Raw genomic sequence first — 17,692 nt, forward strand, 5'->3', positions numbered from 1 at the left:
GACAGTGCCAAAAAGTGCACTAAATATAACATTAACATTGATGAAAGTAAATAAATCATAAATCCAAGTCCATGACCAAAAATCACAAAGAAGTCAATGGGGACGAAGTAGCTTTGAATTTCTGAATAGTATTGTGTTTTTAATGCATTTCTCTAGCCTGAGTAATATGTAAGTCCAATCAATGAATTTCTACATATAAATTGAAATTGAGTTCCAGTTAAGCTCCATTAGACATGTCTCTGTATGTATATGTACCTGTGTGTTTGCCTCTTTTGAGAGCTTTAGCCTTTCCTGTTCTCGCCATGCTGCCCTCTGCATATACACAGAACCTTATGTTTCTCACCCCTTCCTCATGGCAGCCTCCAGTGTGTCTTTTTTTTCTCACAGTCTGTCTCCGTAACAGACAGAGGGGAGGAGAAGAACAGAATGAGTCATAATCTCCTGCTGTAGGACCCTCCTATTTATCAGTGCACAGAAATGTAAAAAAGAGCCACAAAGAGTTTAAAGACAGCACTAAATTAAGTGTCAGGGATGATGAATACATTGATGAACGTTCAGGGATTGTTCTTAAGGCGGTAAAGGCACATGGGTAATTTATATAAAAGCGTGTCCAACCCCTTAAATTATTTTGGAGTAAGGACATTTATGGTTGATTATACATTTACGGTCAATTATAGTGTACAAATATGCGAATGAGCAGTATTAGTTGCCTGTTATTCTTTTTCTTGACCAGACAGAGTAACGGACACCAGTAGCAATTGTGGGATCGTAGCTCACACAACAAATTACAATGACAAAATTACAGTCAGTGCCTTAGTGACCCATGGAAAAAAAATACCTATTCAGGAAGCACGTCTATGTGTATGACCAGAACGTCTATGTGTATGGCCAGAACGTCTATGTGTATGGCCAGAACGTCTATGTGTATGGCCAGAACGTCTATGTGTATGACCAGAACGTCTATGTGTATGACCAGAACGTCTATGTGTATGACCAGAACGTCTATGTGTATGGCCAGAACGTCTATGTGTATGGCCAGAACGTCTATGTGTATGGCCAGAACGTCTATGTGTATGGCCAGAACGTCTATGTGTATGACCAGAACGTCTATGTGTATGACCAGAACGTCTATGTGTATGGCCAGAACGTCTATGTGTATGGCCAGAACGTCTATGTGTATGACCAGAACGTCTATGTGTATGACCAGAACGTCTATGTGTATGGCCAGAACGTCTATGTGTATGACCAGAACGTCTATGTGTATGGCCAGAACGTCTATGTGTATGGCCAGAACGTCTATGTGTATGGCCAGAACGTCTATGTGTATGACCAGAACGTCTATGTGTATGACCAGAACGTCTATGTGTATGACCAGAACGTCTATGTGTATGACCAGAACGTCTATGTGTATGGCCAGAACGTCTATGTGTATGACCAGAACGTCTATGTGTATGACCAGAACGTCTATGTTTATGAGGAAATAAGGAAGAAAGAATACAGACATGTTGAGCTCCGGTCACACTACACTTTTTTCATAATATAAAGTCATTGCTGTTAGGTCCCTCAGACCAGACCAGCTGGATTATTTTGGCCTTGGAGCAGCCGAGAAGCAGGAAAGTTAATAAATACACTGCTGAGTTTCAATATTCCCTAGATAACACCCCAGGGGGGTTGAATTTCTAATGAAACTAATTCAGCACAATATTGTTACATGGTAAGAAAGTGACAGGCCGCAAGTAACAGACAATGTGGATGAACTTGATAAACTTACATAAAATAAGACATTTTGTGGCAAAATACTGCAATATCACCTCATTTGCAAAAGCTGTCTTATGGGAGATATATTTGGAAGTGTCCATCCACGAAGACCGACAAGATCTGACACATCTGTAGAATAGCACATCCAAGAAATGCTGTTGCATTTGTTTAACAAAAGATAACTTTTTTATGGGCTACATCCTAATGTATTCCTTTTATTTTGTCATTTTAGGTCCCTGGAGACTTGAGTCAAACATCTGAAGACCAGAGTTTGTCAGATTTTGAAATGTAAGTTTAAGAACTTTCACCTGTGACGCCCGCAAAACTCTGCTCTTTCCTTACTTTCCAGAGAATAAGCTCGTAAATCAAGTATAAAACATATCTGCCATTATAGATGTGACATGAACATATTAAGGGGGTATGGCTCCACGAGAAAAGAGAGGATACAGAATGGCTAAGACAAGCTATGTCTTGCATACAAATTAAAATATTCATATAATTTTAAGAAAAAATTACATATATCATGGCTTTAGCACAGTGCTTTTCTGACTTTAACTCTTTATAGGACAAGGTGGGCTTACATTTATTTATGAATAATTCAATTTTTTTTTATAATTTTGTTTTTTTATTAATAGCAGATAGATCACTGGTCAAAGAGATCTAATGGTGACAGCCCAATAGGTTACTGTAATTATTGATCTGTATAACCAGATAGGCAGAAAAGTTGCAGATCGCAGCATTCTTGTATGCTACATTTCCCAACCCCTCTCTGCACAGGGACTGTGACATCATAACTGCTTCCTTTCAGGTCCATGCAAAAGCTTTTGGGAACACAGCACTCAATATGAGTCCTTTGACACAGCAATAACAGTCCTTTGTCACAGCAAAAGATCCGCTGTCCATGTAACCGTATGAATTTACTGAATCTGTTCATTGATTTTTCAATAGATTTTCGGGCACTTCAGGCATCACAATCTTTTCGAATTCACTTTGGACGAAACTTTCAAAAAGGACAGATATCCAATGCTGTTATCTAATAGTCATTCAACGCAGAACTTAATGAAGGGTTAGGGAGGGAAAATGAAAAGATTTGCAAAAAAATTTTACAAAATGGGAAGAGAGCTTTTTATGAAAAATAAGTGATTTCGAGGACTCGAGGGGTATGTATATATAAGGTTTGATAAGAATCAAATAAGTTAGAGCCTTCAAACTTCAAACAAGAGCAGGATTTATTAACAGATGCATAAATCTTACAAACCAAAAAGTTATGTTGCTTAGTTATATTTTATTACATTTTAAACATAAAAGTTTGGGTCAATTATTATTCAACCCCTAGGTTTAATATTTTGTGGAATAACCCTTGTTTGCAATTACAGCTAATAATCGTCTTTCATAAGACCTGATCAGGCTGGCACAGGTCTCTGGAGTTATCTTGGCCCACTCCTCCATGCAGATCTTCTCCAAGTTATCTAGGTTCTTTGGGTGTCTCATGTGGACTTTAATCTTGAGCTCTTTCCACAAGTTTTCAATTGGGTTAAGGTCAGGAGACTGACTAGGCCATTGCAACACCTTGATTTTTTCCCTCTTGAACCAGGCCTTGGTTTTCTTGGCTGTGTGCTTTGGGTCGTTGTCTTGTTGGAAGATGAAATGACGGGAGGAAACTTTCAAAGGCTGTCCAGGCCGTGGAAGGCTAACAGTAGTTCCATAAGCCTTCCACTTCCAGATGATGCTCCCAACAGTGGAGAGAGGTAGGCCCAACTCCTTGGAAAGGGTTTTGTACCCCTTGCCAGCCTTGTGACCCTCCACGATCTTGTCTCTAATGGCTTTGGAATGCGCCTTTGTCTTTCCCATGTTGACCATGTAGAAGTGCTGTTCACAAGTTTGGAGAGGGTCTTAAATAGTCAGAAAGGGCTGGAAAAACAGATAATTAATCCAAACATGTGAAGCTCATTGTTCTTTGTGCCTGAACTACTTCTTAATACTTTAGGGCAGTGGTGGCGAACCTATGGCACGGGTGCCAGAAGTGGCACTCAGAGCCCTCTCTATGGGCACCTGGGCAATCACCCCAGCGCAGAGTTCGCCAGACAGGACTCAAGGCCTCTTTCAGTTCCAGGCAGCCCAGGACCCTGGAAGCAAGCTACAATGATAATCCAAACTTCTTCTCCTTCTTTCTACTGTATTGGTGTCTTCAGGTGCCTATACAATTTAAACATGTGACAGAGCAGGGAGTAATAAGTTACTGTTTAAATTGTCGCATCGGTACTTTGCAAAAAATATGTGGGTTTTGGATGTAGTTTGGGCACTCGGCGTCTAAAAGGTTTGCCATCACTGCTTTAGGGGAACCAAACAGAATTTTGGTGGTTTGAGGGGATGAATAATAATTGACCCACACTTTTATGTTTAAAATGTATTAAAATTTAACTGAGCAACATAACTTTTTGGTTTGTAAGATTTATGCATCTGTTAATAAATCCTGCTCTTGTTTGAAGTTTGAAGGCTCTAACTTATTTGCTTCTGACAACTGGAGCAACATCAGTTCAAAGTGATTCAATTCAGATCTGAACCAAATCTTTTGACAAATTAGGCAAACTTCCTACAAATGGAATCTTGGATGATTCATTTATTTCTAAAAGGTACCAGTTTTGAGCTCTTTAGTTTACATAATTAGATTCTAAAGGAGTAGAGGCTACAATCATGTCTGATCGTATCAATTCTAAAGATATGCACCATTGTTCTCTACTTTAAAATAACAGTTCCTGACCCCATAAACATCTTTGTCAAGGAATTTTGCACAACAAAGGGGGAAAAAAATGTACCCTTCACACCAATAATATTTGCAGGTAAAGGGTACAATTATCTGCCACTGAGGCACTGTACCTTAATTATAGCCATTTTGGTACTAATGAGTAGATGTGAGTCAACTTCTGAAGAGAAGAGTCAAGTTTCCTCCCAGGCTGCCAGTTAACCCTGCCTCTTTTTTTTGACTGACAGCTCAGTGTCTCTTCACTCGAGCTGACAATATGGGGGAAAAGGTTTGGAGAATTATTTTACTGGTAGAAGGAGGCACATTTAAGCTGGGACATCTCTGCACATTTGGGGGTAAAGTTTATTGTGCCTGTTCTTGATGACAGTTTCCCTTTTAAAGACCCCTCTCAATCAGGTAAAGAGTAAATATTTAAACTATGCAAAGATGTGTTTTGCTGTCCAATTGTATTGTGGAGTTGTAGACACGAACATTCACAAACGCATCTAAACCTCAGTCACGCGTGCAGAGGAATCCTAATAATGTTGAAGGACACGGTTCACGTCCGGCTGAGCTGTTGCTTGTCTATGGCATTTATGAGCTCTCCACAAGTGAAGTCTTGTGGGAAATGTGCGGCATTATAATTGTCAGCTGAGATTTCCACTTACCTCCACCTGGTACTTGCACATCCATGAGTGTTACTAGTGCAGGAAATGGGGCGAGTAGACCGCCCCTCATTACCAAATTGTGCTTCATAGCTTTTTCACTTGATTATCAAAGATAAAGTTGTTTTCTAGTGTGAAAACTCAATTTAGCTGAGAAAGGAGCACTTCACAGGAGAAGAGGCCACTTGTCATTCACTAGTCTCATTAAGTGACACAGGAAGGGCTTGTTATCACGTTCTGGCTTGTCTGGAGCTGTCAAGGCCTCCCACTCTCCCTCGTGACTCTCAATTGCCTCCTATCTGCATAATATTTCCTGTGTATTATCGTGTCATTCTTATTTGTTCTAGTAGACAAGATATCAGGTTGACTCCTCTTCTATTTCTGTAAATGTCAGTGAGCTTTACCTCTTTGTCTCTGTTACAGATCACACCGTGCCCTTGTAAATGTTTGGATACCCTCTGTTTTCCTACGGGGTAAATCTACCCACGCCTTTCATGTCTATCAGGTAAGATGTGCTAGGTTTTCTGTATAAGGTCATCGGCAACGAAGGACTAAGTCTAGAATACACACTAAATTTTTTCCAAAGTTATATTTTCGTTTATAGTTGCCAAAAAAATACTCACATTGGTCAATAGATATATTAGCAAAATGTACACATTTTCAGCATTTTTGCAAATACGGTAGCTCTGTGTAGCTAATATTCTGCATGAGTTCTCCAAATTTTATGCAAAATGTCACAACTAATGAATTACTCAGTTGCAGAATTATTTAACCCCTTCATGGCAATGCGTTTTTGTGCTAACCGGAGTCCCCTTCTGCTGTTATGACGCAATGCCTAGATAGAAACAAGCCTCTGACATCATTCTTACAGGAAATCCACCTCTTGATTTAAGAATTTTAGAATCCTTACCCTGGCCATATTGTTAGTACAATGGGGAAACAAGTATTTAGTCAGCCACCAGTTGTGCAAGTTCTCCCACTTAAGAAAGATGAGAGAGGCCTGTAACTGACATCATAGGTAGACCTGAACTATGAGAGAGGATTTGTGAAAACAAATTCAGAAAAATCACATTCCCTGATTTTTAAAGAATATTTTTGCAAACCGTGGTTGAAAATAAGTTTTTAGTCATCTACAAACAAGCCAGATTTCTGGCTCTCACAGACCTGTAACTTCTTCCTGAAGAGGCTCCTCTCTCTCTACTCCACTCAGTTGTACTCTACTTCTGCTCTAATTTTGATTCATCGCTTTGCAATAAATCCGATTGCTATTAAAAGTAATTGTCAACAGTAGAAAAGCATTTAACCCCTTAAGGACGCAGCCTGTTTGCAGGTTAAGGCTCGCAACTTTTTTTTGAAATTTGACCAGTGTCTCTTCCTGTGGTAATAACTTTTGAACGCTGTTACTTATCAAAGCGATTCTGAGATTGTTTTTTCCCCACATGTTGTACTTCATTTTAGTGGTAAATTTTGGCTGATAAGTTTTGCGTTTATTTACAAAAAAAGGGAAAAAATGATGAATTTTTAGAAAAATTTGCCATTTTCGAAATTCAAAATCACCGCGTTTTCAGGCAGATAGATTTACCACCTAAATAACTTGCAGAATAACATTTCCCATTTGTCTACTTTACATTTTCATAATTTTTGAAATGTTTGGATAATTTATTTTGACGTCACGCGGCCTACAAATCGAATAGCGATTTTCCGTATTTTCGGAATTGACTATTTTGGGGATAAATACTGTTTGAAATCAAATTTTACATATTTAGCAACAAAACCCCCTATATAACCAACCCATTTTCAAATCTGCACCCCTCAAACTATCAGAAACAGCATTTACAAAGATTATTAACCCCTTGAGATCTTCATAGTAATTGAATCAAAATGGCGGTGAAATTTAGAAATTTCAAATTTATCAAATTTTGTCGGTTATACGTTCATTTAGCCCTAAAATTTACACATTTCCAAAAGAGAAAAAGAGAAAACTCACCATAAAATTTGTTCTACAATTTCTCCTGAGTGCAGCGACCCCCCACATGTGGCCGTTACTTGTGTTATGGGGGCACAGCGAGGCGCAGAAGGGAAGGAGGGCCCTGCAGCTGCCAGGATTTTAGTTTTCTGGTTGCCCCCTTTTGAAGGCTATAAAATTTTCGCTTTTCCGTTATTTGGGCCATGTGACGGCATTTTTTTTGCGGGACGAGATGCTTTTTCCAGTGTTACCATTTTGGGGTTGGTATCACCTATTGTTGAAAATTTTGGAACTTTTTTTGAGGTCATGAGTAGAAAAGCATCAATTCTGTACTGGATTTTTTACTTTTTTTTTTTTCCGTGTTCACCGTATATCCTAATAATCCTGTTATCTTTATTCTATGGGTCGATACGATTACGGGGATACCAGACATGAATATTTTTTCTTATGTTTTACTAAATTTGCCAAATAAAACCCTAATGTGGGGAAAAATGTATCATTTTTGCATCGCCGTCTTCCAAGTGGCATAACATTGTTACGTTTTTGGCTACAGAGCTGGTTGATGGCTTGTTTTTTGCGGGACATGTTGTTCTTTGCAACAATATCATTCTGGAGTACATATGTTTTGTTGATCACTTTTTATTGCATTTTTAGTGGGATATAATAGGTAAAAATCATAATTTTTGGCGGGTTTTTGACGGTTTTTTTTTACGGCGTTCATCATATGGGTTCAATAGTTATTTAGTTTTATTCTATGGATTGTTACGGACGCGGTGATACTATATATGTGGGGTTTGTGTTATGATTTAGACTTTTTTGAGCGTTATATGTCTCTTTATATGTTTTGGGGCTTATGGGCATTTTTAGTGATTTATAAAGTAATTTTTTATTGAAAAACATTATTTTTTACATTTTTTTACATGATCCACCATGGGATATGAACAAGCAATCATCTGATTGCTTGTTCTTGATAATACTCTGCAATACTAATGTATTGCAGGGTATTATCAGTGCCAGCCTATGCAGATGCATAGGCTGACACTTTGCCTTTAAGATGACGTCACAGACGCCATCTTAAAGGTAAACCCTCCAGGCTTCTCTGGGGTCCCGATCGGACCCCAGAGGAGCCAAAACAGCGATCGCCCCCCCCGAAAACGGTGCGGGGGGGCCGATCGTGGGGTAAAGACCCCCAGAAGGCATGTTAAATGCCGCGGTCGCATTTAACGGGTTAAACACCCGCGATCGGAGCCCACTCCGACCGCGGGTGATAGCCGGGGATGTCAACGGTAGATTACCGTTGAAATCCCGCGGCTAACGATGCCGGTTCGGCTGCTATACAGCGCTGAACCGGCATCGTCTCTGCGCAGTAGCTGTACTGCGCTGAGCGCTATTCGCGGGACTCAGCGCAGTACAGCTACGGCGCAGAGCGCTAAGGGGTTAAATAAGGCAAATGATATCAGCACTGGACAGCATATTGTTGGTATGTACTTTTTGTTTAGTCAATAACAGACAAGTGGAGGAACTCCCTGTCCCATCGCTGGTGACACGTTTATGTTAAACACAGTTTCCCTGGAAAAAAGGGAAAAATTAATTATCCCCTTCATTTCACAGAACAGATGTTGGGAAATTTCTTAGTTCAATGACAAGAGCTTCTGCCAATATTTTACTCTATATGGCCTAGTGACCTTCTGCTTATCAGGTCCAGCCCAAGTTTTGCCAACTTATGTTCATGTTTATCTTTAGAAATTTGCCATTTTATGTTTTTATTCTTTTCACTAAAGTTTTTTTTTTAAATAAGGCTTTAAATATAATGGAGGCAGCAAAGGAACTGCTGATAAGTCAAATGGATAGGGCTTCAAAGCATGAAGTGAAGTACTCATCATGGGGGACTTCAATTACCCTGATATTGCAGGTCCTTCAAAGACAGCAGGTTTTTGTCAAACAAGAGGGAGGGCAGTGCTGGACCTGGACCAACAGACCTGACAGGATAACAAAATTAGGTTGGGGGAACCTGGGTAAAAGTGACCACAATATCATCGATTTTACATTATTCTTTACTAAGATGGTTAATAGAGGGGAAACGAACACTCTACGCTTCAGGAGGGCAAATTTTCAGCAGCTGATGGAGGACCTTATTGGCAAAGTCTGGGAAAATGTTCTCAAAAACGAAATTAGACAAAATATTTAAAAAAAGACATGTGAGAAAAACATACCATATGGGAAAAAGCATAAAAGAAACAAGAAAAAGCCAATGTGGTTAACTAGTACTGTAAGGCGAGAAGGATAAGGTGTTTAAGGTGCTAAAACACAAAGGTAGTTATGAGGCGTTACAGAATTGTAGAGAGAAAAATTAATTCTGCAAAACACAGATAAATGCAGCAAAAATAGTTAAAGTAAAAAGTATATAAATTATAAGAAACTAAAACCAGAGTGTGTGGACCATCTGAAGAACGTGTGGGTCATAGTGGAAGGAGAGGAGGAAAGGGCCAATCTATTGAATGTTCCCTTCTCAACTGTCTTTACCCTCAAAAATCCCATGGGGGAAGACATGATGAGGAATAATGTAAATTCTCTTGGAATGTCAATAGTTTAACCCAGTAAGAGGTACAGCGCTGCCTCAACACCACTAAAATAGATAAATCACCAGGCTTAGATTGTATACACCCCCGGGTACTGCATGAACTATGTACCGTGATAGACCACTATTTTTAGTATTTAAAGATTCCTTGTGGACTGGTTCAGTCCATAGGACTGGCACATACCAAATGTGGTGCAAATACACAAAAAAAGGATCATGAAAACTACAGCCCTGTGAGTCTTAACTTCTGTTGTGGGGAAAATATTTGAGGGGGTTTGTTAGAGATGCTATCTTGGAGTACCTCATTGTACAAAACCTTATAACCTCGCATGAGCAAGGGTTTTTGAGGGATCGGTCCTGTCAGACTAATCTGACCAGCTTCTATGAGGAGGATCCAGACTGGATCTTGGGGACGCTGTGGATGTTGTATATCTGGACTTTTCCAAGGCATTTGACACAGTGCCGCATAAAAGGTCAGTACCTAAAATGCGATCGCTGGGGTTATGGCGAAATCTGTGTCTTTCGGTAAGCAATTCTATCTATGTGATAGAAAACAGAGGGTCGTCATTAATGGCATCTTCTCAGATTAGGTTGACGTTACCAGTGGATTGACACAGGGGTCAACATTGGGGCCACTTGTTTTTAATATTTTTATTAATGGGTTTACACAGTCAAGTTTCAATATTTGCAGATGATACTAAGCTGTGTAAAGTTATTAATATTTAGGCCGAAAGTATAGCATTACAGAGGGATTTGTGTAAGATGGGCGGAGTGGGCGGAGAAATGGTTGATGAAGTTTAATATAGATAAATGTAAGTCTATGCACTTGGCCATGGAAACAAAAACAACAATTATGTTCTAAACAGTCAGGCTTGTGTGTATTGGTAGATGGTAAACATAATTTTAGTGACCAGAGCCAGGCAGTTGGTGATAAAGCAAATAAAATTATGGGATGTATTTAGAGAGGAATAGATTCTCATGATAAGGACATAATTTGCCCTTATACAAATCCCTGGTCAGACCACACATGAAATATTATGTACAGTTTTTGGCACCAGTGTATAAAAAGGATATAGTAGAACTGGAATGGGTGGAGAGCAGAGCAACCGAGATTAATAGAGGAATGGGGGGACTAGAATACAATTAAAGATAACAAAAGTTGGGGTTATTGAGTTTAGAAAAAAAGACAGCTGAGGGGAGACCTCATCACAATGTACAAATATTTGAACAGTCAGCACAATGATCTCTCCAAAGATCTTTTAACCCCTTAAGGACGCAGGTTTTTTTTTGCTCATTTCTCGCTCTCCACCTTCAAAAATCCATAACTTTTTAATTTTTCAGTGTACAGACCTGTGTGAGGGCTTATTTTGTGTGTAACAAATTTTACTTTCCCGTGATGATATTTATTATTCCATGCCGTATACGGGGAAGCAGGAAAAAAAATTCCAAATGTGGAAAATTTAAAAGAATATGTGCATGGGCTCAGTTTTTACGACGTTCCCTCTGTGCTCCAAATAACACCTCTACTTTATTCTATGGTGTGGTGCGATCACGGTGATACCAAATCTATGTTTTATTGCGTTTTAATACATTTTCAAAAATTAAACGAATGTGTACGAAAAAATAACAAAAATGTTGCCATCTTCTGACGCTAATAACTTTTTCATACTTTGGAGTACGGAGCTGTGTGAGGGGTAATTTTTTGCGAAATGAGCCAATGTTTTCATTGCTGCCTTTTGAGGACTGTGCGACGTTTTGATCACTTTTTATAAAATTTTTTATGTCATGTAAAAGGTGTGGAAGTTGCGTTTCGGATATTTGGGGGCCATTTCAAGTTTTGGAGGTCACCGTTGTCAATAACCGTTTTTAATATTTTGATAGATCGGGCATCTTGGGACGTGACGATACCTATTGTGTTTGTGATTTTTACTGTTTATTATGTTTTATATCAGTTCTAGGCAAAGGGGGGGGTGATTTTGAATTTTTTATATTTTATTAATTTTTTATATTTTATAAACTTTTTTTAAAAGTTAAACCCTATGGTCTGATCATTCCTACCATATACTGCAATGCTACTGTAATGCAGTATATGGAGTTTTTGCTTGTGATCCATTACAATGAGCCACTGGCTCATTGTAACAAATATGTAGCAACCATGCAGCCTCTGACGAAGACCCGAGTCTGTCATGGCAACCGGTCGCCTCCTCCTCCCCCCCCCCCCCCCCCCGATGACGTTCAGGGGAGCGACGATCGGAAGAAACATTTTAAGTGCCGCCGGCGACTTTTCCAGTGGCATGCACCGACCGCGGGTGTTAGCGATGGGTCTTTGATGCAATATGCAGCAAAGACCATCTCTGTATAAAGAGGGCCCAGCCCGTGAGCCCTCTTCATACACCCTTCATAGCTCTGTGGTGGATATATCTTAGCAATAAGAAAATGGGTTGCAGTTGGTCTCTAAATGGTTCACCATCAATGTGCTACATCATCTTGAGCGAGGAGTAATACTCAGCAAGGGACATCTTATCTGATGAAATACTGTATAACCTTTTAAAAAGTTCTGTATAATTTCCACTATCCTTTGTATAAAGTGTTAAAATTCCTAGTATAACTTGATAACACCGGCCTCTAGAACAGAAGTTATGCCATTGTTGTGCCAGCGAAGTAGATGGAAATATATTCTGTTGATAAAAGCTGACTGCGTGAAAGAATGAGGAATAAAATCCTTCTAAAACCGTCCTTGAAGGAAGCTGTGCCCACGTTATATACCATCAGACGCTCGCTCGGCTGCTCTTCACTTTGCAGTTGTTTAAAGCCAGCTGCATATTTGTGTAAGCGCTAGACCTCGGGACCGAGCTGTTGAATGGCATCCAGCTGTGACTTGTGTCCTGCCATGATAAAACACATTTAAGAAAAATACTTATTTATGCCGTTTATCTCGGAGCGCACGGGTGTTGCATCAGGAAGCCTTACAAGTCCCCGGTAGAATATATGGCACCTTCTCCAGCTATTTTATTCTGCAGGGTCTTGGCGATTGATGGAAATCACTCTGATGTTTATTTGGGAACCTTCTGAATTGTTTTCTTGAGACTGAAGTTTCTTCTTAGCAAATTTTGACATTGTAGTTGGCTTTCGGATGGATAGAATATTGATGGCTGTTTTGGATCGTTGCAGAAATCATTCATGTAGAAAAAAGTTGATGGTAATATTCTCAGTTGGATTTTGATCTTAAACCTATGTTCAAAGTATTCTATGCCAAATTTGCTTTCTCTATGAACCAGGAAGGGCTCTTGAGGCTTTATAGTCACTATTTACCCAGCATACAAAGAGGAGCATCCATTTGGCCTCAGCAGGTCAGAATACAGAAGTTTAGCTCTAAATAGTTACATTGTTATTAAAGAAAATTATCATTAAATCCATCCATGATAAAACAGAGGCTCTTACTCACAGGTCCAGGCCCCATGACTGTGGTAATCTTCTTATATTTGTAATCCATGGCCTCCTTTCTACTAAAATCAACTTTCTAGCTAATGAGCCACAAGGTCTCTGAGGTGGTGTTATCAGGCCTCCTCCGTGCTGTAGCTTACACTGTGCAAGGAGCACTTCCCCTTCCCACTGTGTTCTAAAACTTCCTCTGCTGTTTTGTGATTACATCAGACAGAGGGAGAAGTGTTGAAGGGAGGGGAAAGAGTGTAATAGCCAGTGAACATTGAGGGGCTCTGGTAACACCCCAAATCATTAGCTTAATTTTAAAGAGGACCTTTTGCCACTTCCAACACAGATTCAGGGGCACTTTGAATTTTCATAGTTGCAGAGTTATCAGTCCCAGTATCTGCCATTATAATGTGTGTTTTGTCAGATAGGAGGGGCTGGATCTGAAGGCATGTGTTGTGCCAATTTTCTCTTATACTGTCCAATCAGTGGCAGACAGTATGTGATCTCTCTATGCACATCTAGATTCTGTGTTCATACATTGTATTAACATATTGCTAATATTCAGTCTTACATTGTGTTTACACCATGTTTATAAAGATAAGTTACAAATTGAGATGCAAATGAGATCGAAACAAGGTGTAAACAAAAATGCATCGTACACACCAATGAGTTTTAAACGACATGCAAATGTAAATGCAAAGGTGGCGCAAACGCTATGTAAGTGTAAACAACAAGGTGGCGCAAATGAAATGTGACGCAAACACTATGTAAATGCAAACGTTACGCAATGGCAATATATATGCAAACAAAATGTAAATGTACAAAAATGTACAAGCAAATGCAACGCAAACGCAGTGGAAACGCCACACAAACGCTATGTAAATGCAAACGCCACCTAAACACCAAACAGATGTAAATGCAGAAGCAACACAAATGGCACGTAAAAGAAAATGCAACGTAAATGTAAATACAACATAAACCCAAATTTAACATAAACGTATTGCATATGCCACGTAAACCCAAATGCATTGTAAACACAACTCAAACACCACATAAACACAAACCTTAAATGTGACGCAAATGGCACGTAAATGCAACTTCAACGTAAACGACACAAACACAAATGCGATGAAAACACCACATTAATGCAAACGCAACGTGAACAAAATTGCCACATAATCGCAATGTGGTGCAGACACTATGTAAAAGAAAATGCCACATAAATACGAATGCGCTGCAAACACTATTTACGTGGTAACACGATGCAAACACCAAATAAAAGCAAATGCAGAAGCCACGTAAATATAGCTTGGTGCAAACGCCACATTTATGTGACGTAAATGCAAACATAATGTAAAAGGAAGCGTTAATGCAACACAAATGTCACATATATTTGACGCAAATGCCACATAACCAAAATTGCAAATGTTATGCAGACTCCACATAAATGTAAATGCTCTGCAAACACAATGCAAACATGACATAAACGTCACTGCTGCATAAACGCAACACAACCACCACTAAAACGCAAGGGCCACCGAAACTCCACACAAGCACAACGTCAATGCAAACACCACAAAATCAGTAACATGGCATTTGATTTTACATTGCGTCTGCATTCACATTAGATCATGCTATCCTATTTGCATTTACATTGCGTTTTCAGTTACGTCGCATTTGCTTACACGTGGGGGCACTTTTACTTACCCGGTCCATTCGCGTTCCAGCGGCAGCTTCTCTGATGAGCGTTCGGGTCTTCCGGCTACTCAAGAAGGTCCTGCGCCCGATGACCACCAGGCGGCGAAGCCTGCCGAGGTGCCCCGGAGTTCATAGTCTTCATCGTGGTGCATGTTAGTATGGCCCGTGCGACCAATTTTTTTTTAAAATGTGCTGGTTTTTCCGAATCCGTCGGGTTACCGTTCGGCCACGCCCCCCGATTTCCGTCGTGTGCATGCCAGCGCCAATGCGCCACAAACCGGTCGCGTGCACCAAAATCCTGGGGCAATTCAGGGAAAATCGGCGCAAATCGGAAATATTCGGGTAACACGTCGGGAAACCACGAATCGGGCCCTTAGTAAATGACCCCCAGTGTGTTCGCGAGGGTAAACTCAATGTTTACAGAAAATTACAAGTTTTTTTGTGAACTACAGAAATCACAGCTCATTTTGTTCATTTGTTCATTTTGTAGATTCTCTGACATTGCCTGCCACTCATTGGACACTATGAGAGAAAATTAGCATAAGGCTACATTCACACAGACGTATGGGGGATGTATATATACGGCCGACATATATATTGCCTACATATGTCCCCCATACATGGCAATGGGCGCACGACGCCCTATGGGAACGGTACACTGCAGCACACATGCGGCACAGTACCATTCCGTAGCCGGGAGAAAGATGGGACGTTCTCTCTTTCCCAAGGGTATGGCGCTGTGCGCAATGTTCCTCTATGGAAAGGGGTGGGGGTGAGCAGCGCTCAACCCCTTTTCCTCTCCCTGGCGCCGACGTTAATGTGAATGTAGCCTAACACATGCCCTACTCCAGCACCAGCTACTCCTCTCTGACAGAACACCTGTTACAATGGTCAGATACTGGAACTGATATATCTGCAACTGTGGGGGGCTGGAAAGAAAATTAAAAGTGCCCCTTTTGCTGCAGCTCTTGCAGCTCCTGCAGAATGGTTAATCTCCACACGTGTGAGGTGGATAAAGGTCCTCATTAAATGTTTATTCTAGAAGGAAGGAGGCCATGAACAACAAATATAAGAAGATTACCACAGTCACGGTGCCTGGGTAAGTGCCCCTGGTTTATCCATGTTTGATTTTGATGGCAAATTTATTTGAAAGAGAACCTGTAAGACACATCTCGTTCACCATTTAAAGGTCCTATCTCATTTTCTGTATGGAGTTGCTCTGCATGATGATATTGAAATGTGAATTATAAAATGACCCCCCCCCCCTACTTTACATTATAATCCTGCGAAGTGAGTCAGACGGGTGTTCCTAAGCTGAGTCAAGCTGCAGCAGCCCCTTCCTCCTCTGGTAAACATCCCCCCTCCCGCATGCCTCTGGCACAAATCATTCACATCCTTTTCTGTGCTGCAGCTTAGGAGGAGGTGTTTGTTTACAGAGGCTGACGGGGTCGTTCCAGATCAGGAGCACCCGGTTGACTCAATTCTCAGAATTACGATGCAGGGTGGAGGGTTTTATAATTCACAGGAGCCTCTAGGTCAGGGGTCTCAAACTCAATTTACCTGGGGGCCGCTGGAGGTAGATTCTGGGTAAGGCTGGGCCGCATCAAGTTTTCCACACAAAATGCGCTTACAAAATATCATTATTCAGATTCAAATGTCATGGCGTCTCCCAGCGCAAGGAAAGCCCCGAGCTGGGAGACGTGTTTTCTCTATGAACGCGTCCTGTGCACCGAGGGGTCCCAAGCTCCTACCGCACTGAGCCCAGTCAGGGGCTCAGTGCGAAATCTGATAATATGTTCAATGATATCATTTTTAGGACTGTACGACCTTTTGATCACTTTTTATAGATTTTTTTATATTTTTCAAAATGGCAAAAAAGTGCCATTTTCGACTTTGGGCGCTATTTTCCGTAACGGGGTAAAACGCATTGTAAAAAACGTTATTATATTTTGATAGATCGGGCATTTTCGGACGCGTCGATACCTAATGTGTTTATGATTTTTACTGTTTATTTATATTTATGTCAGTTCTAGGGAAAGGGGGGTGATTTGAAATTTAATTTTTTTTTATTCTAATTTTTTTTTTTAAAAACTTTTTTTTATTTTTATTTATACTATTTTTCAGACTCCCTAGGGTTCTTTAACCCTAGGTTGTCTGATCGATCCTACCATATACTGCCATACTACAGTATGGCAGTATAAGGGGATTTTCCTCCTCATTCATTACAATGTGCTATCAGCACATTGTAATGAAGGGGTTAAAACGAAATAGCCTCGGGAAGACCCGAGGCTACCATGGAGACGGATCGCCGCCCCCCGATGACGTCACGGGGAGCGGCGATCCCAGGTAAGATGGCGGCGCCCATGCGCCGCTATCTGTTTGAGGCTGCCGGCAGCCCACGCTGTAAAAACACCCGCGATCGGTGCTAGCACCGATCGCGGGTGTTACCAGTAAGCCTTTGCTGCAATATGCAGCAAAGACTTACCGGCTATGGAGAGGGCTCAGCCCGTGAGCCCTCTCCATCCAGGTGGGGGCCGCAAAATGTTGTCCCGCGGGCCGCAGTTGGCCCGCGGGCCGCGAGTTTGAGACCCCTGCTCTAGGTAATTTCTTCATCCTAATGCAGAGAAACTCACTACAGAAAATGAAGAAGGACCTTCATTTGGGGGGGCTAGATCTGTCTGACAGACCCCCTTTAAGGTTAAGATTGTCAATCACATAGGGTTGCACTGATACCACAATTTTGAGTGTGATACGATACCTTGAAAAGTAGAACGATACTCCATACAGATACGATACTATTCATGAAAAGAAAAAGCATTATCTGAATTCTAAATGTTTTTTAGAACTTTTTT

At 40.6% G+C, this 17,692-nt stretch overlaps 1 protein-coding gene across 3 annotated transcripts in view; it reads left to right on the forward strand.

Moving 5' to 3' along the window:
* Positions 1-17,692, forward strand: part of SNX29 (sorting nexin 29) — a 353,067-nt gene that overhangs the window by 171,863 nt on the left and 163,512 nt on the right. For all 3 annotated transcript variants that reach the window (XM_072120679.1, XM_072120678.1, XM_072120680.1), the window contains 2 exons: positions 1,991-2,046; positions 5,590-5,671. In XM_072120679.1, coding sequence (XP_071976780.1) covers positions 1,991-2,046; positions 5,590-5,671 — 138 coding nt within the window. The remainder of the gene's footprint in view (positions 1-1,990; positions 2,047-5,589; positions 5,672-17,692) is intronic.

This window comes from Engystomops pustulosus, chromosome 8 (assembly GCF_040894005.1).
Source record: "Engystomops pustulosus chromosome 8, aEngPut4.maternal, whole genome shotgun sequence".
NCBI lineage: Eukaryota > Metazoa > Chordata > Amphibia > Anura > Leptodactylidae > Engystomops > Engystomops pustulosus.